The sequence below is a fragment of the Cenococcum geophilum genome, assembly GCF_001692895.1.
Source record: "Cenococcum geophilum 1.58 unplaced genomic scaffold K441scaffold_3, whole genome shotgun sequence".
Taxonomy (NCBI): domain Eukaryota; kingdom Fungi; phylum Ascomycota; class Dothideomycetes; order Gloniales; family Gloniaceae; genus Cenococcum; species Cenococcum geophilum.
This window is the reverse complement of record NW_027137561.1, coordinates 3,842,203-3,866,369: the sequence shown is the minus strand read 5'-3', so window position 1 is coordinate 3,866,369 and position 24,167 is coordinate 3,842,203. Positions and strand designations below refer to the sequence as shown.

The 24,167-nt window shown below is 40.4% G+C and overlaps 5 protein-coding genes across 5 annotated transcripts; 1 reads left to right on the top strand and 4 right to left on the bottom strand.

Annotated features, from left to right (window-relative positions):
• Window positions 1-194: 194 nt before the first annotated feature.
• K441DRAFT_652239 (uncharacterized protein) lies at window positions 195-1,544 on the bottom strand. Its single transcript, XM_067647338.1, has one exon. It carries the CDS (start codon window positions 1,485-1,487, stop codon window positions 543-545), a length of 945 nt encoding a protein of 314 aa, XP_067509442.1. The 5' UTR covers window positions 1,488-1,544; the 3' UTR covers window positions 195-542.
• A 1,325-nt stretch (window positions 1,545-2,869) lies between these two features.
• K441DRAFT_692690 (uncharacterized protein) lies at window positions 2,870-3,917 on the top strand. The gene is made up of 5 exons (XM_067652587.1): window positions 2,870-3,340; window positions 3,407-3,429; window positions 3,498-3,518; window positions 3,595-3,606; window positions 3,856-3,917. Exons 1-5 carry the CDS (start codon window positions 2,893-2,895, stop codon window positions 3,910-3,912), a joined length of 561 nt encoding a protein of 186 aa, XP_067509441.1. The 5' UTR covers window positions 2,870-2,892; the 3' UTR covers window positions 3,913-3,917.
• Window positions 3,918-5,362: 1,445 nt separating this feature from the next.
• Window positions 5,363-7,206, bottom strand: K441DRAFT_673432 (putative GABA permease; the record flags this gene model as incomplete). Its single annotated transcript, XM_067650649.1, has 8 exons — window positions 5,363-5,700; window positions 5,758-6,025; window positions 6,089-6,234; window positions 6,326-6,697; window positions 6,746-6,826; window positions 6,879-6,997; window positions 7,051-7,121; window positions 7,174-7,206. The coding sequence occupies 8 exons, from the start codon at window positions 7,204-7,206 to the stop codon at window positions 5,363-5,365; spliced, it is 1,428 nt and encodes a 475-aa protein (XP_067509440.1).
• A 1,797-nt stretch (window positions 7,207-9,003) lies between these two features.
• K441DRAFT_652235 (uncharacterized protein) lies at window positions 9,004-10,184 on the bottom strand. Its single transcript, XM_067647337.1, has 2 exons — window positions 9,331-10,184; window positions 9,004-9,274 (listed from the first exon to the last, which is right to left on the bottom strand). The coding sequence occupies exon 1, from the start codon at window positions 9,939-9,941 to the stop codon at window positions 9,399-9,401; it is 543 nt and encodes a 180-aa protein (XP_067509439.1). The 5' UTR covers window positions 9,942-10,184; the 3' UTR covers window positions 9,004-9,274; window positions 9,331-9,398.
• A 1,651-nt stretch (window positions 10,185-11,835) lies between these two features.
• K441DRAFT_537219 (uncharacterized protein) lies at window positions 11,836-13,003 on the bottom strand (the record flags this gene model as incomplete). Its single annotated transcript, XM_067642464.1, has 2 exons — window positions 11,836-12,411; window positions 12,500-13,003. Coding segments are annotated over 2 exons (1,080 nt in total), but the record flags the coding sequence as incomplete, so codon positions are not given.
• Between the last annotated feature and the right edge of the window lie 11,164 nt (window positions 13,004-24,167).

The window sequence follows — 24,167 nt, the reverse complement described above, 5'->3', positions numbered from 1 at the left end:
GGAGATTATCTAGAGAAACAACATCCCCTGGCCTGGCCAGTTTTAGATATCATAACAGGCTCTTTACTGTACATTCAACGTAATAAGCCACGTGATCCCCTTGAAATGGTATGCTAAAAGGGATAATGCCAAGATTTGTGTTGGCTATCATGTAAAGCATGAAGCGTGAGATTGATATTAGAAGGCAGTATGCCTGGGCGACTAGGTTAAAGTGGTAGCACGATTTTACTACACATAGATTTCAGTAAACACGCGGGTCAATAGCTCTGCGCCTGTGAAATCAGTGAACGGAATTAAGTAGAGATCATAATACAATCTTATTCCACTCGGGGAGCGATAGCATCACAGCCGTAATTGGAGGTGTTTTTGTTGTTTTAAAAATTGTCTATGTAATTTTAACGTAGACTGTCCATATGTCAGTATATATCTCTATGCTGCCGTACCAGGAACCCATAATCCCGGCCCAAAAAGAAACTGCGCCATTGCGCAATATATTGTCTCATTCACTCGATCAGAAGTATCTTGCCATGAAATCAGGCCAGTCACTCTCCAGATCCGCCGTCTCCTTCCCCCTCGCTTAAGGCCTGGCCACCCTCTCTGGCCTTATCCTTCCTTCTCTGTTCTCGTTCTCGCTTCTTCTCTAAAAGCTTCTGCAAGTTCTTTGCGCCATTGAATACACCGCCAGTACTTGCTCCGCAGGCAGCGCATGACGGATCCTTCCGGTAGCGTTTCAGCGCACATGATTCGCAGAAGTAGTGACTGCATTTGGTGACGATAGGGTTTGTATAAGATTTTCTGCAAATAATGCAGGCAAATGGTATCTTCTCCAAAAGCGCATCGTCTGCGCCATCATCGTCATCCTCTATTTGCCTTGATCGATTGGCAGACGCAACAGTCTTTCCCTCAAGCTTTTTCCCTTTATTTTGTATTTCCCAATCTCGATCTATTTTCCAACCTTGGGCGTAATCGTCTCGAGAATGCAGGAATTTGCAGCTGTCCCCGAAGCCGCAGAACCCAGTTTGCTTGTAATCTTTACACACGTCCGGTGCGTAGTCGGTAACGGTAATTGTGCGAATATTTGTAGGAGCTTTCATCGGCCCCACTTGACGATTGGGAGCGTCAGGATTCTTTTGGATGAAGGACTGGGGTTTCACTCTTGTGGTTCCGAGTAGGTTCTGCGCACTGAGCGCATCTTTGGCGTTCTCGTCGAACCAATTTGAGTGTTTCGTGGCGTCGTTGCTGACTTCGATTTTGGCTGACCGGTCCGCGTCGTACTTTGTAGTCCCTTCCCAGCCAGTCTTGGATTTTTGGTCTGCAGTGGATGATTTCAAGACAGCGCCTGTAGTCTTCCTCCGCTTAACCATGCGGCCATCTTCGCCTTCTTCTTCGGATCCGGATGAGGAACCTGAGGATGAGGGTGGCGGCGGTGCTGCTTTGCGTATGCCTTTTGCGGCGCGTTTTTTGAATACTGCGATAGGTTTATCCATTGCGAAGTAAGTATTGGGATGGTACACGTTTTATAGCTGTTGTTCTTGCTGGCTGAGTGCGGCTGCAGTTGAGTTGTGAAGGAAGGCAAGTGGCTGAGCAATCCGGAATGACTAAGCAGTGTGGCGTAACAATTCGAACTCCCGAAGGTACTGGAAAGTGGCTTCCAAACCTCTACTTGTTCTTCACCAGATATGGTATATTAGTGAGACGGCCCGTATAATTATCTCTCTATTCTTATTCAAGCTATCCTACTCGTATTGCCTTTTTGGAAGTTGAACCCGGGGTTTTTTATTTCTGCAAAGAGTAGCTGAATGTCTCTGCTTGTGACCATTCGCACATTCAAACTTCCAAATTTTGAGTTTACAGGCTTGTAATCAATGTTCTTGGATTCTGGTATGTTTCCCCTTGCTCGGGTGATGCAATGCCGAAGGAGGATAGGAAATTGCAACCTGTTGCTAGTTCCCATGTTGGTATGTCGACCAACCTGAACACCAACTTTCAATGATGTAGCTGGTTTTATCTAGGCTAAGCCTTCGCGAATATTGATAGTTTCTGCATTTTCGAATCTCCAACCTTTGCCGCTTACCTTCTGGCCATTATGGAAAAGCCTACGACGAATGGACATGACTTAGATGCGGAAAAGGTAGGTTCAAATGTCTCTGAGGTGTCAAATCCCCAAATGCGCCGGCCCGCGGGAAGTAATTTCTCAATCCTATGCCATCGAATGATCCAGCTGATCCTTTGGACTGGCCGGTGACTTTAAAGGTCTGCTATCTCAAGGAGATCATCACCTTATAATGATGCTCAGTGTATGATAGTGTAGAGTACTCATCCAGGTTGCATTACTTGCGGCCATTAGAGGGTTGAATACCGCGATTACTGTATCAACCCCGCTTACGTACCTTTAGCAAGGAGTTTCATAACACAACTGTCATGGCTTCATACCAAACGTAAAATTTCCTATTCATATATCTCGTTATGAACATCCCTTTTAGCGCAATATGCGAACGGCACTAGAACCCTTGTTATTGCACTTGACAGCATAGGGCCATTTCTCTAGGTACATCTCGCGAATGTTTACGGGCGCCGGCCCGTCTATCTGTTTACTACTCTCCTTGGCTTTGTATCCGCATTGGGGAGCGGGTATGCGAAGAACTGCGGTCAACTTATTGCTGCTCGAGTCTTTAACGGCCTATTCCCAGTAGCAATGGCCCTCGGAGCGGCTACGGTTGTTGATATGTTCTTCTTCCATCAACGGTACGATTTTGTTCAATAGCGCGGCGTGCTCGAACACTCTTAGTGACGCAGTGGGCGAGCGATGGGGTTTTTCAAGGTTATAATGACAAACAGATCACGTTTAGCGCCTATTGTTGGGGGTCTTCTTGATAAATACTGCGGCTGGAGATGTGTGACTGCACCAGTCTGATTGAAAATGGAGCGCAACTGATCATGAGCGTAGGGACCTTCAAGTTTGCTGCGATTCTGGATGTCGTCATGCTTGCCACAATGATTGTGTCTCCCAAAACTCTCCATGTTCGCAATGGGTCCACTTCTAATACGGTGGCAACGGAGTCCGTTCAGCTATCGAAAAACATGTTCGCTAGTCGACTTAAACTCTGGACTCGCCATCCTGACCTAAGGCTTCGTGCAAACCAATTCATCCTACCATCATTGAGGATGGCAAGGTATCCTGGCGTCATATTCCCAGCTCTTTATTACGGCTCTCGGTATGGCTTTGCCAGCATCTTACCTGCTGTAACGGTAGCACACATCTTCACTGAATACTTCGGCTGGAGTACTCTTGTGATTGGCCTCACGTATGGGGCTGCCCTGACTATTGGAGGTTGTTTAGGTGAGATAGGTTCATAGAATCTAACACCGCCTATCATAGACATGCTGACACTAAGTCAACTGGCAGCCGATATGGCTGTTGATGCAACTGTGAGACGTGAACGAAGAAAGCTTGGCGGAAGGATCCAGAGCCTAAAGTCCACTTGCAAGCCATCTAGGCTGGTGAAGTCCTAGTGCCAGTAAGTAAGGTGAACCTGGGAAGGCTAAAAATTTTGCCAAAAGGCAGGAACACATTATATATTGACTTTGTTGCAGGGGATGCGTAAGGTGCGGACTTAACTTCAAGGGATTTTGATTTTGGTGAGGTTAGCCATGCTGCGGTGTTGGTAGGCATTGTGAACTTGATAACGAGCTAGAAGAGATGTAGGGATTCTTGCTGGTGATGGAAAAGATGATTCAGTAAAGACAAGTTGTGATGTTTCTGAAAATTGTCTCTTCGAAGAAATGAATGGTATTAAAAACATTAGGGCCATGATCTCCTTCCAAATATTTATGACGTCTACACTAAATTATTAGGCCGGCTCGGGCTCAGCCACCTCGAAACCCGTCCGTGTCGGCAATGTGTACGATTGAGAACGCGCTTCGCGGAGAATCTGAAGGAGCGAAAACAAGTATGAGGTTGTTGTTGTTTTCCAAGCGTCGGATAGTTCTGTTCCCCTGCACTAACTCCTGATTAGTCCGTAGATCAAATACGAAAAATAAACTAATGCAGTGGGCCGATTTGCCCCAACTCGCTCTTTCGACCGTGTTTCGGGCTGTCGGTTGCAAAACTTCAGATCAGATCAGAGCTGAAAGTCCGGTAGAAAAGGACGCGTTCCTTCCTAATTTAGTGCGCGTTTGTGGCTTTATAAAGCAGAGGCGTGTACAATCTAGAGGCTTTAAATTAAGTTAAATTCTAAATCTAGAATTTTAAGCTCAATCCCTTGCACCACTGTTCTGTGCCTCAATGTGGTGGCCCGAGCTTAGCCAATTAGAGAGCGTATTTTACAGGCGGTCGGTATTCTGCTAGGAACATGAGATTTAGAAACAGAGCGCCAAGAAATACGTTTGACTGCCGACTGTTTTGAATTCCGCTGTACAAGGAAGGAGACTGCTAGAGGACTTATATAGCGCGAATTAACACTAAGAATTGACCTTGTGTACTCTCTGTTCTATATATTTACAACCTCATTTGACGACGACAGCAACAATTTGTGGGGCTCGCACGGGCCATCATATTGAGGCACCCATCGGTGCAAGGGATGTTGAACTGATGCTAAGAGCTTTAGCTTAGAAGCCTTACACGGTAAAGTTATTAACTTTTTAGTAATTTTCAGTGCGTTTTTTAGGCAGTTAGAGGGGCATTAAATTAAACTAGAATTTAACCAAACAATCAGAATCGGATTAGAGCTCCAGATTAACTCTATTCCGAAGCCCTTATTCTGATCTGAACTTGCAACCGAACGACCTCTTAGTCCTTCTTGTTTGGGCTTTGCTTTCTAGATGGGACGATTCAATTTGAGAGCGGAGTTCACCAATCGTTTTACAACCGAATCCGCATCCGCATCATATGCGGTGACTTTACACTGCCTCTTTTCATCTCGTGGTAAGTGCACGTTGATAGTGCTGATTAAACGGTGCGGATTTATACTCTTTCTATCCAGGACTATACCTAAAGGTAGAAGTATGCCGAAGTAGCGGGGCTTATTACTCGAAAAGGTGTGAGTTTATACCACTTGACCTTGTTAATTAACAAGCACTTACAAGGAGATGCAAAGAGACGGTATGTTTGAGTTCTTAAAGCTGTCTATTCATGAATTAGAGGGACGCCATCCTTGGTTCAAACGGTCGGTAAAAATCGAAGGCTTTGGAAATCACCCCAGACCTCTTATTTCGACCTTTAAGAATATAAGAGATGTTTGAGGGTAGAAGATAGAGTTGTTTTGATACTCATACAATTATTTTTAACCCAACACCGCGAGTTGACATGCACACTACACGCTCCCTAAAACACCCCCCAAAAGCCCCCCTTCTTACTCCGTCCCTACTGACCCTTCCACCCCTCAACTAGCACGACAGGACCTCTATAAACATGCCTTCTCCTCACAAAATAATACGCCATAGAGATGATCGCTACGCCGACAAACATGACGACGGCCCAGTTAAAGCTCGTCTTGTCAACCGGAGTAGCGTTAGGCCAAAAGCACCAGAAGAACGTGTGGATGGAGTAAAGGAAGCCACATAAGTTGACGGGAATGCCCCAGCGCCCGAGGCTCCAGCGCGAGCGTGGAAGAAGCTCTGGGTGTCGCCATCGCCGCCAGAGCACACATCCGATTGGGAAGGTGCAGGTTATCATGAGCGAGACGATGTTGAGAGAGATAACTTAAATGGCTTGATATCAGTATTGTTCGGGGAAGAAGTGGGCTGGGAGTTGCTTACTTGCATTGAACGCAACGTCGGAGCCGATATTGATGAGGGAGAGCGCGGTGGTGGTGAGGCAGGTGATGGTAACAGCATTGGAAGGCACTTCAAGCTTGCGGTCGACGTGGCCAATCCAGTTGCTGAAGGGTAGGCCTCTGTCGCGCGCGAAGGCCCATGTTTGGCGGGAGGTAGAGAGGTTGAAGGATACGGTACCAGCGAAGATTAAGATGGTCGGGATGACGTTGAGGGCGACCACTCCACCTGGAGAGACGGCTTGTCGGGAGACCTTCATACTGTCAGGAGTCAGGCTCATGGGGAAAATACGTCAGGTAAAAGAGGCTTTGCTTACCCAGATATGAGGATAATATGTAGGGTCATTAAGTGCTGCGTCGACATCTGTCATCATGAACATATACGAAATGAGGAAAACAAGTCCCAAAGCTCCGTTCAGGATACAGCTCCAAGCCATAGCACGGGGGACAGTGATGCCAGCATCTTTAATCTATTCAGACATGTGTGCCGCCGCATCAAAGCCTGTTGATAAGGTTAGCATGCATTGATGCAGCAATTCGCAACTGACACATACAGATACAACCATAAATGGCCGATATCTGGCCAATCATAAGACTCAGACCCATCGAGTTCCACCCACCATCGTTGGTGAACTGGGTGAAAGTCACCTTGGCCGTGTTCCGTGGTGCTAGCGCCCACAACACGATGATCAAAAAGCCGAAGACATGAATAACGAGCATTATATTCTGAATGAGAGGCATTGCTCGTGAACCCCAGATGTTGAGGAACCAGACGACGATCGTGACCGCAATAACCATAAGCGTGCCTTGCCAATTTGTAGGAGCATAGTCAGGATACATAACGATCGCACATGCCTGAATTAAAGTTCCCACCAGGAATGGTTCAGATGCTGTGCCTGCTTGCCATGATAGTGTTGACATCCATCCTAAGGTTCGTTAGAGATGTTGTCACTCTAGTTACTAATAAACAATACCTATGAAGTAGCTCATAACCTTCTGATATTGCGGGGGAGCAAATTCTGAAACCCAGTGGTATTGTCCTCCTGAGGTGCTATCTAGTGGTTAGTTGCGATACTACACTTTAGATCCATCGGAGAAGGTACTTACGGAGCCATCGATGCCATCTCAGCCAAGGAGGCCATGACAAAGCTGAACCCAACGACGTCCATATGTATGGCCAGATTAATCCAGCCAACCCTCCATCAGTGAGGCCTTGAGTTGTAGCTCTACAAAAAGTAAGCACTTCGTTGGAATGGACATGTCTTCTGGGTCTACTCACGTCATTAAGACCTCCCATGTACCCTGCAGAATCGCAGTGAAAGCCAGCGCTGACGGTGGACGGTAATTTCTCTAGTTAAATGTTGTATTAGTCAAATTCTAGGTTGAATCTTGCAGTTCTTACCCTCAATTTCTGAATCTTTCCCATACGGCCCATGTCATCCCTGTCATTGCGAGTATAGTCCTTATCATGATGGTTGTCTCCAGCATCTCCATCTTCAAAACCCTGTCGTTTGGGGACTGCTGCTACAGAAGTCTCATGTTGTATCTTATGGGTATCTTGAGATAAATCGTCTGAGCCAGCAGAAGAAAGCCATAGTGAATTAATGGGCAGAAAAAGGTGGGGGAAGAAAAAGAGGGACTAGCTGGAGAGAACGCATGGATGCGCCGAGGACGAAAAGAAGTACAACATATAGAAAAGGATTTGTTGGTAGGGGGGGGTACTTGGGCAGTCTCTTTGAGTTCAGCGACGTGCACGTGACGGGTCACGTGACAGCGCGCGGGCCATCGTGTAGATACCTTCTCGGGGCCTTCGAGCCCCTGAGATCCTTCCTCATAGAGTATCATATGTATCATTCCATCAGCCTGCTCAGTGCCCTGACAGGATTTAGATGCGCTTTCGGGTTAGTGCCCCGTTCGTCAAAATCCTTTGCGTATCTTGCGCAAGTCTTCGCGGGTCTTAGAATGGCGTCGGCTCAGGTGGTAGGTTTTTAGCGACCCGATTTGGTTGAGCGTTATATTAAGTCGGTTGAACAAGGTCAAATCATTGGAAGTACGATTGGGAGGGATGGTTGATGGAATTGTATTAATTAAATCTATATAGGCTATACGCGCCTTGTAGGTGGTCCGCGCGGAACGCCGGAATCAAAAGTGCGCGCATCACCTATATAGATTCAATCAATATATTATCATCAACCATGCCTACCAATCGTACTTCTAATGATATAGGCTTTGTTCCACTAACTCAATATCCTGTCCCACCGACTCGGAAGGCCAAAGGACGTCCCCCGGAGCCCTGGTCGCTGCCCGCTTTCGAGCTTCTGCAAATTGAGGATATCACCGACCTCATATTTCCGAGCATGCACCTTTGATCCTATTAATTCTATTGGCTAATCCTTATCGATAACGTGTGGACGAATTTCACCGTGCTAAGGGATAAATTCGTTAGAAATGTTTGAACAAAAATAGAACGCACTATTCTACAGAGAATTTTTGATCGATAACAATAGCGTACTTTTTGGAGGTTTAGTCTTTTGTTGATTTGGAGAAGCAGTTGTTGGTAGGGGGGGGGTACTTGGGCAGTCTCTTTGAGCTCAGCGACGTGTCACGTGACAGCGCGCGGGCCATCGTGTAGATATCTTCTCGCGGCCTTCGAGCCCCTGAGATTCTTCCTCATAGAGTATCATATGTATCATTCCATCAGCCTGCTCAGTGCCCTGACAGCAGTTTATAATGTCGTGCAGATGATCGACAATTGTCTCGCGTGATTTGGGTGCACTTTTGCACGACCAGCCCCACCCACCCTTCCATTGGGTCCTCCGAGTAAGTGGTCCGTGCGCGAACACCAGAATCAAAATAACGCGATTACACCACTACTATGCCTTCCAATCGTACCGGAATCGATATAGACCTTGTTCGGCCTACTTAGTATAACGTTCGGCCAAATTAAAGTACGGAAAAACCCCGCCTTAAGCCCTGGCCGTTGCCCAGATTCCTGAGTACGGACATCGAATTCAGCTAATTTAATTGGTTGGTTCTTATCGATAACCTAAGGACCCATTATCGTGTTAAGGGATAGGATGATCTCGCCTAACCGACCCTCTATATCATCACTCCCCTTCTTTCAAAGAGCGCCATAATATTCCTATGCCTACGATTATCTCCACCGTGAGGCCATAAACTTGCAAAATGTGGGACGCTAGCCGTTTCCACCTTCTGGACCATCCTTTCTATAATCCTGATCTTAGTTACCCTGTAACTTTGCTCAATTCTGGATTAATGGGTCTGGACAATGCAAGTATCTTGTGAGAGCGAACCTTGAAACGCAGTACTTACGGTGAAGCTTACCATTAACTTGCCATATAGTTCACTCGATGGCAGGTCATGACAACGACAGACATCATTACTGAAGCCGCCATCTTCATCTCAATCTACCTAGTCGCAAACCCCAACATGGCTCTGCGCTTGAAAGCAATGGTCGTAGGCGCATCCAGCAGTCAACTTCCGTAAGCAGCAACCACCCCCCTTTGCCTCCCCCTTCACCACGCTAACTCGCTCTCAGCGTCATCGTCGCCCCCGCCATCCGCCTCTACTACCTGCGCCGCACCATCTCCTCCCGGAACTCCTCCCTCAACGGCGCCTACTCCGCCGTCGCAACGCAGTGGCAGCTAGGCTACGCCACCATGTTGAGCACGATATCGAGCCTAGGCCCCTTTCCTCCGCCCCTTCAGCAGCACGAGCTACCGACACACGAGTAGCGCGACCAGCACCCACAACGGCACGCAGGCATGCGCCAAATCCGCGCACACGTTCCCGTTTAGCTCGCTGCAGTCCGCCACGCGGGCCGGCGACGCGCCCGCGGAGATCACGGACCCGCACGCGCTGCGGCCGGACCGGTTTGCGCGGGAGGCGCGGTGCTGGCACGAGAGGAGCGCGGCAGATCTGGATTAGGTGAGCTTGAGCAGCAGCGATAGTAGGAGGCTGATTATTACGAAGAAGATGATGTGGAGCGTGGAGCATGATTGGGCGAGCGTTGCGGAGGCCAAGTCGAATGCGAGCGCGACGACGGTGCATATGCCGTAGGGGGTTGGTTGGAGGGTCCCGAGAGGACGTTGTTCCGGTACGGTTTGCATGCGTACGAATAGGTCGAGGGTTGGGGAGGGAGACATCCATGTCTGGGTAGAGAATGGGTAACGCACGCTGTTATATTGAGGAATGGTTAGGTTAATGTCAACACCCTTTTTGCATCAAATGTACACTTTTGTCAATATCTCAGCGCAAGCGCTTGGCGTGGTTCTTCAGTTCTTTGGCTAGTCCGCCCGTCTAAACGACTCCTGGCCTGAAGTGCACTCGGGCCATGTGGAAATAGCCTCCAAACGTTGTTAATCCTCCGCCCATTAAGCGCTTTCCTAATGAGGCTAGTTTTATCACTGAGTTTTGTGGCGTCTGTGGATCCCAAGGTCGTTTCATCGTTAGATAGTGACGGTCTAGACTTCGGGTGAACTTCGCGGGTCGCATTGCCGAGCTGCTGCGGTTAAAATTTACATGTTTGACGGCAGGAATGCGAAGTTTCGACCGTCTTTCATTGCGCGTGTTAGTGTAGGCACAGTGAGCTGTATCAGTGTATATGGTAAGAACCAAAAGAAGTTGGTATGCAAAATACATTAAAGTAAAAGAATAGCCTGTGTAGACAGCTAGATGTTCGGTGTTGTAAATTGAGAGGCCCCCAAAGTCATCGTAAATGAGAAAAAGAGAGGCAGCTCACAATTCCATCCATAATCCTACGCTTCACTCCAGCTCCACCCAGTCACCCTTGTCCGCGTCATACTTGCGCTTGGGAAAGGGTTTACAAGTTCCTGCAACACACTTGCCAGCTTCTTCCTTCGGAGCATCCGAGACATCAATGTTTGGCTCCCCTGGAGGTTCTTTGCAGTTGTCAGGATCTCTCGCGTAAGCGACACATCGCCAACATTTGTGGTGATGAGGTATGTCTTGACTTGGCTTTGGATTGCAAAGGCTTCTGACAAGGCGCTGTGCTCTTTCGCAGAGGTGGTTTCCGTTAATTGTATGCCCGCATGAGAAGATGTTTTTAAATGGCTCGACACACATTTTGACTAGCCCTTGTTATTGTGTATGCACATGAGAAGATGTTTTTAAATGGCTCGACACACATTTTGACTAGCCCTTGTTATTGTGTATGCACATGAGAAGATGTTTTTAAATGGCTCGACACACATTTTGACTAGCCCTTGTTATTGTGTATGCACTGGGGCAGATTGGATATGGCGTACCACACTATTGGGTGGGCTAGGGGTGGGCTAAGAACCGTCGGAATTGCTCGATAGGATTTCGTCCGGGATGTGATAGTGACTATGAGTATGCTGAACTCGGTTACTATCAATAGGTGAATGTGGATTGATATTTGGAAAACTTGAAAATGGTTGTCTTGTGGAAGACTATTACTAAAGGTCGATGTTAAAGTGAGTATGAAATTGAGGTAACGGTAGCTTAGGGCTTCTGTGAAGACCGTAGAGGAAAGAAGCGTAAAAGTGCTCGCTCACGAGCTGAGCTGGAATTTCTTTGATTTTATAGAAAGGATTTTGAAAGCGGCCAAAAGCGCGGATAGCTCGCATTCATGACTGTTAAAGTCATTCACTAACGTATATTGATGTGAGTCTTTAGTACCTCTACACAATTAAACAATGAAACGGAGGTTCGGACTGACCAGCCAGGATCGGATAATGGAAATCTGGTTGTAGAAGAGTGCGTTTGGCCTTGTTAGGAATGGCCCAGTAACTTAACACATGAGGCGTTTTTCATTGTTCCCCGCTTGGCATTACTCCCAAATCCCCCCTGACATATTAAGAGACCTTCAAAGAGAGTTTTGTTTGCATGCATAAGAACCAAGCTGCTATTTTCAAAGGCAATGGACGATGACTCCTACCGATTACGTTTTTCTCGGGTATCACTGCCAAAACGTGACATAATATCTTCCATAGCCCTTCAATACCAGTACCCTAACGCCGTTCTATATGCATTTACTCCGGTACTTTGGAACTCAGCTTTATCAACACTGAAATGCGACACCCTCCCTTTTTACCACGTTTTTACCGCCACCCGCAAATCCAGTCCCTTCACTCTTAATCTCCACTAAGCCAGGCTTCAGGCCTTTTTCTTTGTCTTTCTTGCTCTCTTTCCCTTCCTTTGTTTTCTTTTCGTGCTTCTCAGGTACCGAGCTCAGATCCGCGTCACACACGTAACAGTGTATTGTGTCCGGTTCTGGGTCTGGGTTGTGCGGCTCATGATTATGTCTATGTTGTGGCGTCATGAACTTCATCACGCAGGGTTTGCAAAGAACATGACCACATGGGATAACTAGCATGGCCTTTGTAGAGTTAGTGAGAGCTTTACGGCAACTAGGGCAGCTGCGAGTGGCAGTGCTGGAATCAGAGGATTTTTCTTCAGTGAAATGAACACTGGTAAGAGTTTTAAGGGAGAGCTCATGAGGGGAGGCCGGGCTTGACACAGGGCAGGTTGGTTGAGGTTTCCGGGAGCTGGTAGACGAGAGCGTTGCGCTGGAGGGGTTGGCAGAAGGAGTTTGTGAGGGAACCCAAAATGAGGGGAGGTGCGGAAGGGCAGCTTTCTATACAGACATCGAAAGTTAGCTCCGGGCATCAGGTAGTCGACAATGGAATAACGGGTATAATGACGGATCGTGAATTTCCGAGTACCTTCTCCTCGCTGAGCGCAGTCTTTGCGCGTCCCCTCTCTTCTCTTGCGATCCTCAAAAGCTCTTCCTCATCAATCTCAAACTTCCGTTTCTTCCCCCTTCCCTCCTTCACCTCTCCCCGCTCAACAACCACCTTTCCTCCCTCTCTCCCAACCACATTTCCTCCACTTCCGAGTTTCACTTCTAATCCCATTTGCACGGCCTCAAATTCTTGTACGGCCCTCTCTCTTGCTTCTTCATCCTCCCTTGTCCTCCCTTCCTTTTCCTCCTTCCTCTGCTTCTCCAGCGCTTTATCCAATCGCTTTATCTCCTTACGCTGCGCCAGCAAATTACTCACGGCGCATTCACGACAGAATAGGTCGCCGGAGGAGCAGGCGACAGGGTCAACAGCAGGGAGGAGGCAGAGTTGACAGGAGCCGAATGGGAGAAACGAATCCCTATTTAGGCGTGTGGATTGTGAGCCCCAGGTGGATTTGAGTTCGGCGCGCTCATAGGCCGTGAAGAAGGCGAGAGATGTGTTTCGTTCTGGGTAATGTTAGTCCGGCGGTGAGAAGGTCAGAAATAAAATTGTGGGCCTTACTACTATGCGCCATAGCGAAAATGTGTTGATGTAGATTGAGTAAGGTCCATATATCGACGCTTGACGATCTTTGCCCCAGCAGGCCCAGACGCGATTCCGTTGGTGCGGATTTTCAATCGGTCCGCAAGCTGACTAACTACATTTGTGCGAAACCACCGGAAATCACGTCTGAGGCTGATTCCGGGGTGCAGCTGAGCAGGGTCACGGGAAAGTTGAACAGGGTCACCGAATGGGGTCGGCGAAAGCTGAACGGGGTCACCGATGGAGCGCCGGAAAAAGGCGCATTGGTAGCCACATTTAACTTAAGCGACCGCATAAACCAAAATATCTAGGGCATATGCTACGCATATGTATATAGGCATATCCCTTGCAACGTCAAAATGGGTCCTCAGGTTATCGATAAGAACTAACCAATCAAATTAGCTAGATTCGGTGCCTGTACTTAGAAATTTGTGGGTTTTCCTGCACGGACCACTTACTCTGAGGACCCTGACGTTGCAAGGGATAGATATACGGACATATATATATATACACATACTAAAGTAAATAAGAGTACAGCAAGATAGTTAAACGGCCTACTAGTTAGTATGTATAACTATATGCTACGCATATACTAAGTATATATAGGTATTCTAAAGCTTACCTAACATTAAATATAAAAACGATAGTTCTTAAAATAATATAATTAGTAGAGAGAGTATTAAAGATACGAGAAATCTAATAGATTTCTCGCGCCTACGGCGGGCTTTTGTCCTTCTAAACTAAGTACTGCCCTACTACTGCCCTGCTACTACCCTACTGCCACTACTGCCACCATACTGTCCCCCCGCGTCTTAGCCCATAACCGCTAGTAAAACACTAAGAGTGCAGTAATACCTCTGAATATATAATATTAGCAGTTATAGTATCCCCATTCTGTAGCAGTAATAGTAAAAGCCCGTATATATCCGTTACTCTTAATAGTGTAATATATAGCTGCCTATGCGTAAAGACCTATATACGTAAATTAACCCTAATAAAGTTAAAAGACTGCCCTTATAATCCATTTACGGTTACAGCAAAGCATAGCCGGATTAGAAACTGCCTTCTACTAATAATAAATAGCAGTTCTCCCTCTGTAGAGGTAAGCTTAATATAAGGGATTAGCCGCATCTAGCTATAAAAGCTACCGCTAAGTATCTAAGCTTTAATACAGCGACTGTCTATACGCGTAATAACTATATAGGTGCCGTTATAGAGGCCTTCCTTAGTGTTACAAACGCTTTAAGTACAATGTTACGACTACTTAGAGAGGAGTCGGAGGAAGCTAGTTGGTTAATTTAGGCACGGTCCAGAATGGAGCCGGTAGAGCTATGTGACGAGGAATAGTAACCAAGGTTATATGACGTTGTACGTAGTATATGCAGTGTATAAAGGGAACGTACGTATAATATATATAACACGTACCTTATATATAAAGGGGATTTCTTAGGAGTACGGTTGTATATTTAAAGGACCATAGTCCCTACCTAGATAGTTCTCTCCTTTATAGTAAATCTTAGAATATAATTAGAGTTAATCTGTTAGGCAACTACTCCACTAGTTATTATTACGTTGTTAACTTCTTATTTACCTATATACCTAGCCTATTAATAAGTCTACCATAGTTCCTACTATAAGGCTTTATTATACATTTACTACTAAGGTTACAGTATTAATAAAGTTAAATAACATGCCACCAAAAGCAGCCACTATAACGCTATTGACGGCGGCAACTACTTTAAGGCTAGGTAACGACACTAGTATAGCAGATACTAACTTATAGCAACCTATAACGGTTAGATAACTATAAGAGATAGTTAACCAGCTAATAGAAAATAATATAATGTTAGAAAATAGGATTAACGGGATAGGAGTAGTAAAGATTAAGCTACTATTAATTAAAAGGTATATAGGAGAAAGATTAAAACTTAAAGGATTCCTTATATAAATATACTTTAAGGTAACGTAAGAAGGAGCAAAGCTGCTAATACCTATAGATCGAATAGTATATACGGGACTATTTCTATTAGAAAGGGCACTTAAATAGTTTAAGCTTTACCTTACGGAAATATAAGTAAATAGAATAACAACCACTAATTAAAAAGTACGGTTTATATTTATAAGCTAGGAAGGGTTTACGAAGCAACTTATATAAATATTTAAAGACCTAGAGGTAGTAACCATAGTAGAAAGAAAACTCTAAGATATTACGTAATAAACCTTAGCAATTAAGTATATAAACATAGTTCTAGATATTAGTAATATAAATAGAGTGGAATAATAAGGCGCTTATAGCACAGTATAAGTAAGGACTTAAGGCTAAAGTTTAGAATATAATTATCCTAATAGAAGATACGGACACTCTATAGGAACTAATAGATTAAGCGATTAAGATTAATAATTAGATCTACTAAAGGGAATAGGCTAAAAAAGGTTAAGATAGAGTTCTATAGTTATATAAGGCGTAAAGCACGCAATAACTAAAGCTAAGTTAAAAACTATAGTATGGCGTAGAGTTAATGGACCTAAGTAGTACTAAAGAATCTAGGAAGTAAAATAAGAAATTATAGAAACCTAGAGGATAAGAATTAAGTAATTAGAGGTTTAAAAAGCAGAGGCTAAACTAGGGATCTTAATAGTAGAAGACGTTTAGGTAGACTCTATAGCAAGAAAAATAGTTTAAAGAAGGAGCTTATATAAATTGCGGAAAATAGGGTTATTACGTTAGAGACTATAGAAGTAGGCAGAGTTACTATATAATAAAAGGGATAAGACTAGCAGACGATATACATGTATAAAGGGACAATAATATACTATAAGGAACAAAAGAATATTTAATTAAAAGTTTTATATTTTATTATAATAATACATACTAAATTTATAAGGACGCTAAGTATGGCGTAAGTTATTAGCTATAGGAGCTATATTTAATAGAATATAGAGGAACTAATAAACCAGTTTATAGATCGGATATTAAGGACGATAAATTTAATATAGGCGAAATATTTTATAACAATAAGGCAATATAGGCCGCTTACTAGGAGTGAGTAAACCTTAGAGATGTTATATAAGAGGTAGAGAATAATTCCACTATAAAACAGGGAACATTAGTAGGGATTAAGACCCTACTAGATATAATGTCTATCGCTTTATAAAATACAAGAAAAGTAGGACAGTAAACTACTTTGGCACTTAATAAAGGTAAAAGGCCAAAAGCTTAAGATTCTTAAGATAAGATAAGGTAAGCTTAAGGACCTATAACGGACAATAACTAATAAAGCAGAGTAACGGCTTAGTTTAGTAATATATAAATAAGCTTAGGATGAAGTTTCCTAAAGGTATAAGATTCTTAAGATAAGATAAGTGAGATTTAAGACTCTTAAGACGAGATAAGAACACTAAGTAAGCCTAGTTAAACTAAGGCTAAAGCTAAGCTTAAGATAGAAGCAAGCTTAGGATTAAAAATCTTATAGAACTAAGAATTTAGCAACAGAATAAGGACTATTAAAGAAATTGCAAGTAAGACTTAGTAACCGGATTGAAATGTTAATACTAAAATTAAAAAGTAAGAAGACTTTAAGGATCTATCTATAAGACGTAAACTAAAGGAAACTATAGAAGAGTTTAGATAAAGAATTATTATATAGTAAGAATAGAAACTAGATAAGAGATCTAGTATATTAGGACGTATAAGGGATAAAGCACTAGTACGAAGAATCACTAATAGGCCTAAAGTAGGCATACTAAGAGCTAAGTGGCTTACTAAACTAGAAAACGAAGAGGATTTAGGGATCCCTATTAGATTTAAAGAACGATATACTAAAGGCTATTACAACGTAGTAATAAAAAGATATTTCTTTATGGATAAGCCGTATATACTCTAGTAACTGTACTAAAAGTAGTATAGATAGCGACATAACGATAAGTAAAAAGATTTCTATATATAGTTAGATAAATAAGTTATCTAAAACCACCCAATTATAGAGAAGGCTATAACTTATATTAAAGGAGCCTTAATTATAATATTAAAGGATCTAAAGAAATAATTAGAGGACTAAAGAAGCAAAAGACGTATCTTAGTACCTATAAATAAAGTTATAACGTTTAGATTAACATAATAAAGGTTTAAACTTAAAGATAAAGACAAGTTAAGAGTTAACCTAAAGTACCTAGTATACTATACGCTATTATAGATTATATATATGGACGATATATATAAAATGCATAGAAATCCAAAGGAAAAGAATTGGAAATACCCTATAAGGATATATTAGGCGCTAAATAAGCAATAGTATAGAAATACTAAGTATATACATAGCTGGCATTTAGTAAAAGTTTAAGAGTTAGGAAACTTAATATTTTAACTAAAAAGATTCCTTACGGAAAAACACTTAGATAGATAATAGTAGTAGAAATGCCTAAAGAATATATGTCTATAGTATATTAAAGATAAAAAGTAAACTAGGTATTAGCTAAAGAGCGAGCTAAGTATATAAGAATTAAATAGCTAATAGTTAGAAAAAGTAAAGGCCTACAGGACTAGAGGGAGCTAGTGGTAGAGCTTTAGACCCTTAAAGGAATTTAAGGACAACACCTAAATTTATAAGTTAAATAGTAAAATTAGCAGTTTAAAGCGCTAATAAATAGTAGAGTAACGTAAAACTATATTTTACTAATAGCAGTTAAGAGAATAGGATTACCTTACAGATAGAAGGAATAATCTTACCTATTAGTTATAATTTTAGGAGATCTAATAGCCTATAAAGGAGGGATTATTAATCTTAAAATAGGACCTATTTAGATAACTATTAAAGGAAGATAAATTAAAATATCTTTTAATATCCTACTATTAGGACGGGATAAGGTAGTATTAGGAATGCCTTAGTTATAGGAATATAACCTAAGGATTAATTAGATTATAGGTCAGGTTAATATTAAAGATACTTAATACTATAAAATATAATAATAAACTAAGTTAGTATAGTACTAAGTTAAAGCGATATATAAAGAGATTAAGCGAGGCTTAAGTTATATACTAAAGAGATACTATAAGTATAGCAAGAAACTATAAAGTCTAAAAAGTAAAAAGCTAGTAGATTATATAGTATGGGACTATAAAATAGAGTTAAAACTAGAAATAAGTCTAAGGTTCTTTTTAACCTATAAGCTTACTAAAAAAGAGTCTAGAGCACTTAAAGAGTTTATTTAAGAAAACTTACGAAAGGGATATATTAGACTATTGCAGTTATTAGTAGGTTATCTAGTACTATTCATATTAAAGAAAAACGGAAAACTTAGGTTATATATATTACGGACGCTTTAAGTACAATATTACAACTACTTAGAGAAGAGTTAGAAGAAGCTAGTTAGTTAATTTAAGCACGGTCTAGAATAGAGCTGATAGAGCTATATAATAAGGAATGGTAACTAAGGTCACGTGATATAATCTATATAATCTATAGGATCTATATAATCCGTAACAGAGTAGATAGAGTATACGTATATTACGTATAAGAAGGATTTTATAGGAGTACGGTTGTGTATTTAAGGACCCTTAGTCCCTACCTAGATAGTTCCTTCCTTATAGTAATTCTTAGAATATAATTAGAGTTAATCTATTAGGCAACTACTCCACCAGTTATTATTATTTGTTAACTTTAACTTGTATTACCTATACACCTAGCCTATTAATAGAACCTACTGTAGTACTTACTATAAGGTTCCGTTACATAATTACTACCTAGTTATAGTATTAAGTATAGAAAGTCAAACAATATGCCATTAAAAGCAGCCACTATAACGCCATTAACGGTAGCAACTACTTTAAGGTTAGGGGGTAATACCAGTATAGCGGACACTGACTCGCAATAACCTATAACGGTAGGACAATTATAAGAAATAGTTAACTAGTTAACAGAGAATAATATAGTACTTAAAAATAGGATTAACGGGATAGATGTAGTAAAGGTTAAGTTACTATTGATTAAAAGATTCTTAGGAGAGAGATTAAAGCTTAAAGGATTCCTTATATAAATGCACTTTAAGGTTGCGCAAGAAGGAGTAAAGCTAGCAACACCTATAGATCAAATAGCGTACGCAGGATTATTCTTAATAGGAAGAGCACTTAAATAGTTTAAGCCTTTCTTTATAGAGATATAAGCGAATAGAATAACGACTACGAACTAAGAGGTACGGTTCGTGTTTTTAAGCTAGAATAGATTCGTAGAGCGACTTATATAAATATTCGGAGACCTAAAGGCAGTGACTACGGCGGAAAGAAAACTCTAAGATATTACGCAGCGAACCTTAGTAATTAAATATATAATATAGTTTTAAACATTAGTAATATAAGTTAAGTGGAATAATAGGGCGCTTATAGCATAGTATAAATAGGGACTTAAGGCTAAAGTCTAGGACGTAATTATTCTAATAAAAAATACGGATACCCTAAGGGAACTAATAAATTAAGCGATAAAGATTAATAATAGGATCTACTAAAGGGAATAGACTAAGAGAGGTTAGGATAGAGTTNTATAGTTATATAAGGCGTAGAGTACGTAATAACTAAAGCTAAGTTAAAAACTATAGTATAGCGTAAAGCTAATAGACTTAAGTAGTACTAAAGAAACCTATAAGAGATAGAGTAAGAAACTATAAAAACCTAGAGGTTAAGGATCTAGTAATTATAGGACTAAGGAGTAGAGGCTAAACTAGGGATCTTAATAGCAGAAGATATTTAGGCGGACTTTATAATAAAGTTAATAGTTTAAAGATAGAGCTTATATAAATTGCGGGAAATAAGGTCATTTTGCAAGGGATTATAAAGATAGTTAGAGTTACTATATAATAAAGGGAACTAGACTAGTAGAAGACACACACGTATAAAGGGATAATAGTATACTATAAGGAACAAAAGAGTATTTAATTAGAAGTTTCGCGTTTTATTATAATAATGCATGCTAGATTTATAAAGACGCTAAGTACGGTATAAGCTATTAGCCATAGGAGCTAAAATCTATAGAGTATAGAGGAACTAACAAACTAGTTTGTAGATTGGACATTAAGGACAATAAATTTAATAAAGGCGAAATATTCCGTAACAATAAGGTAATAAAAGCGGTTTACTAGGAACGCGTAGCCATCGGAGATATTATATAAGAGGTAGAGGATAATTCCACTATAGAATAGGGAATATTAGTAGGGATCGAAACCCCACTAGACACGATATCTATCGCTTTGCGAGACGTAAGAGAAGTAGGACAGTAAACCACTTTGGCACTTAATAAAGGCAAGAAGCTAAAAGCTTAAGATTCTTATAACGAGATAAGAAACAACTAAGATTCTTAAGACGAGATAAGGCAAGCTTAAGGACCCACTATAGACAATAACCGATAGAGTAGAGCAGTAGCTTAGTTTAAGAATATACGAATAAGCTTAGGATAGAGTTTCCCATAGGTATAAGATTCTTAAGATAAAATAAGTGAGATTTAAGACTCTTAAGACAAGATAAGAACACTTAAGACGCCTAGTTGGACTAAGGCGGGAGCTAAGCTTAAGTTAGAAGTAAGCTTAGGATTAAAGAATCTAAGGGACTAAGAATTCGGAGTGCGAATTAGGATACCCATAAGTAAGAGGCAAGAGGCTTCTTTACGGATTAGAAAATCTGCGATATAAATAGCAGTTAGGCTAGGAGACAGATATATAGACCTAGAAGACTTACTAGGAGAATATAGTGTTCGGCCTAAAGATTAAAAAGTTAATACTAAGATTAAGAAGTAAGAAGACTTTAAGGATCTAATCGCGAGACGCGAAAAGAAAGAAACTATAGAGGAATTTAGAGTAAGAATTACCTTATAGCAAGAACAGAAACTAAATAAGAGATCTAGCATATTAGGATATATAAGGGACAGAGCGCTAGTATAAAGGATTACTAATAGGCCTAGAATAGGCACACTAAGAGCTAAGTGGCTTATTAAACTAGAATAAGAAGAGGATCTAGGGATTTCTACTAGGTTTAAGGAACGACATATAAAAGGCTATTACGACGCAGTAATAAGGAGATACTTTCTTATAGATAAGCCGTATACACTTAAAGGGCTATACTAAAAGTGGTATAGGTAGCGATATAACGACGAGTAGGAAGATTTCTATATATGGTTGGATGAGAAAGTTGTTTAAGACTACCCAATTATAGAAAAGGCTATAACTTACATTAAAGGGGCCTTAATTATAACATTAAAAGATCTAAAGGAGCAGTTAGAGAACTAGAGAAGTAAAAGATAAATCTTAGTACCTGCGAATAAAGTCGCGACGCTTAGATTAACATAAGAAAGGTTTAAACTTAAGGATAAAAACGAGCTAAGAGTTAACCTAAGATACTAGGTATACTATATACTATTATAGATAGCATGTATGGATAATGCGTATAACATATATAGAGTACTAAAAGATAAAAATTAAAAGTATCTAATAAGAATATATTGGATAATGGATAAGGCAAAATACTAAAACGCTAAGTATATACATGGTGAGCACCTAGTAGAAGTATAAGAATAAGGGGACTTAATACTTTAACCAGGAAGATTCCTTACGGAAAAATGCCTAGATAAATAACAATGGTAGGAATATCTAGAGAATACCTATTTATAGCATATTAAAGATAAAAAGCAAACTAAGTATTAGCTTAAGTTAGACTAAGTATAAATAGGATCTAGTAGCTAATAGTTAGGAAAAGTAGAGGCTTATAGGACTAGAGGGAACCAGTAGTAGAGCCTTAGACCCTTAAAGGAATTTAGGGACAATATTTAAACTTATAAGTTAAATAGTAAGATTAATAGTTTGAGGCACTAATAGATAGTGAAGCAATAAGGAACTATATTTTATTAGCAGCAGTTAAGAAAATAGGACTACTTTATAGATAGAAGGAGCAACCTTACCTATTAGTGATAATTTTAGGAGATCCAATAGTCTATAAAGGAGGTATTATTAATCTTAAAACAGGACCTATTTAGCTAACTATTAAAGGAAGATAAATCGAGATATCTTTTAATATATTACCATTAGGGAATAATAAGGCAGTATTAGGAATGCCTTAGTTACAGAAATATAATCTAAAGATTAATTAGGTTATAGGTTAGGTTAATATTAGAGATACTTAACGCCGTAAGATATAATAATAAGCTAAGTTAGTATAGTACTAAGTCAGAGCGACATATAAAGAAATAGAAAAAGGCTTAAGTTACGTACTAAAGAGATACTATAAGTATAGTAAGAAACTATAGTTACTAGAAAGTAAAAAGCTATTAGAGTATATAGTATAGGACTATAAGATAGAGTTAGAACTAGAAATAAGTTTAAGGTTCTTTCTAATCTATAAGCTTACTAAAGAAGAAGGTAGAGTACTTAAAGAGTTTATCTAGGAGAACTTATAAAAAGGATATATTAGACTATTATAGTTATTAGCAGGTTATCTAGTACTGTTTATACTAAAGAAGAATAGTAAACTAAGATTATGCATTAACTACAAACAGTTAAACAGCATCACTAGGAAGGATAGGTATCCTTTACCCTTAATTAGCGAAATCTAAGATAGGATCGGTAATACGCAAATCTTTATAAAGATAGATCTAAGATAAGCGTACCATTAGATTAGAATTAAGGAAGGTAATAAATAGAAGGCAGCCTTTAGGTTAAAGGAAGGACTATATAAGCTATTAGTTATACAATTCGGGCTTATAAACGCACTAGCAACGTTTTAGAAGCGTATTAATAATATATTAAGAGAATACTTAGATGAATTTATTATAGTATATCTTAACGATATCATTATCTACTTAATAACTAAGGAAGAACACGGAGAATATGTTAAATAGGTCTTAAAGAGACTATAAGAAGAACAGATGCTAGTAGTAATTAAGAAATGCAAGTTCTTTACTAGGAAGACCGATTTCGTAGAATTTATTATTAAACTAGGCCAACTTAATATAGATCTAAAGAAGATTAAGGCTATAGTAAATTGGTAAGAACTAGAGAACGTTACGCAGTTAAGATCGTTTTTAGGGTTTTGCAATTACTATAGAAGGTTTATAGCGCAGTGGTTAAAGGATATTAAACCATTTACGCGATTAATAAAGAAAGAAGAACTGTGGATATAGGGAAAGGAACAATAAGAACTATTTAAGGAAGTTAAGAGGTTGTTTACCTAGGAACTAGTTCTTAAGATCTATTAACTAGGACTAGAGACGGTTATAGAAATAGATATATTAGACTTTATACTAGAGGTATACTTTATATAAAAGTATCCAGATAGATAGCACCTAGTGGTATACTATAGTTAGAAGATAACACTACTAGAACTAAACTATAACATCTATAATAAGGAGTTATTAGGTATAGTTATAGCACTAAAGAAATAGAGAGCATTCTTATAAGGCATAAAGAAACTATTTATAGTTAAAACGGATTATAAGAACCTAATAGGATTTTTAATAATAAAGGAACTTAACTAAAGATAGGTTAGATGGGTAGAGATACTTACAGAATACTATTTTAAGATTTAGTATACTAAGGGTATAGACAATACGCGAGCCGATACATTAAGTTAAAAGGCTAAACTGTAAAATAACGAAAAGCTATTAGGGGCTTTACTGCGAAAAGATACAGACGGATTAATCAGGTATAACTATCTAAAAATAATAGTAACTTAAAAAGAACTAAATAGAGTTTATAAGTCACCAGAAAGCTTTTAGGTATAAAGAATTTTAGAAGCATAGCTAGAAGATCTACAGTTGGATATATACAAAAATTAAAAAGTAAAGTATATCCTAAGAAGTATAGCAGAATAGTTTATGGAAGATTTCTATAAAGGATTAACTTAAGGATATAACGGAGCTATAGGCTTAGTGTTAAGGGCTTGTTTACTAACTTTTTTCACCTAATCGCGCCCACCTGTTCGTCGCCTAAAAAACCCACCTGGAACGAACAGGTGGATATTTCCAGGTCGATCAAATATCCAACAGGTAGGAGCTGCTTGTTTACCTCACCTGTTCAATTTCCACCTGTTGGGCCA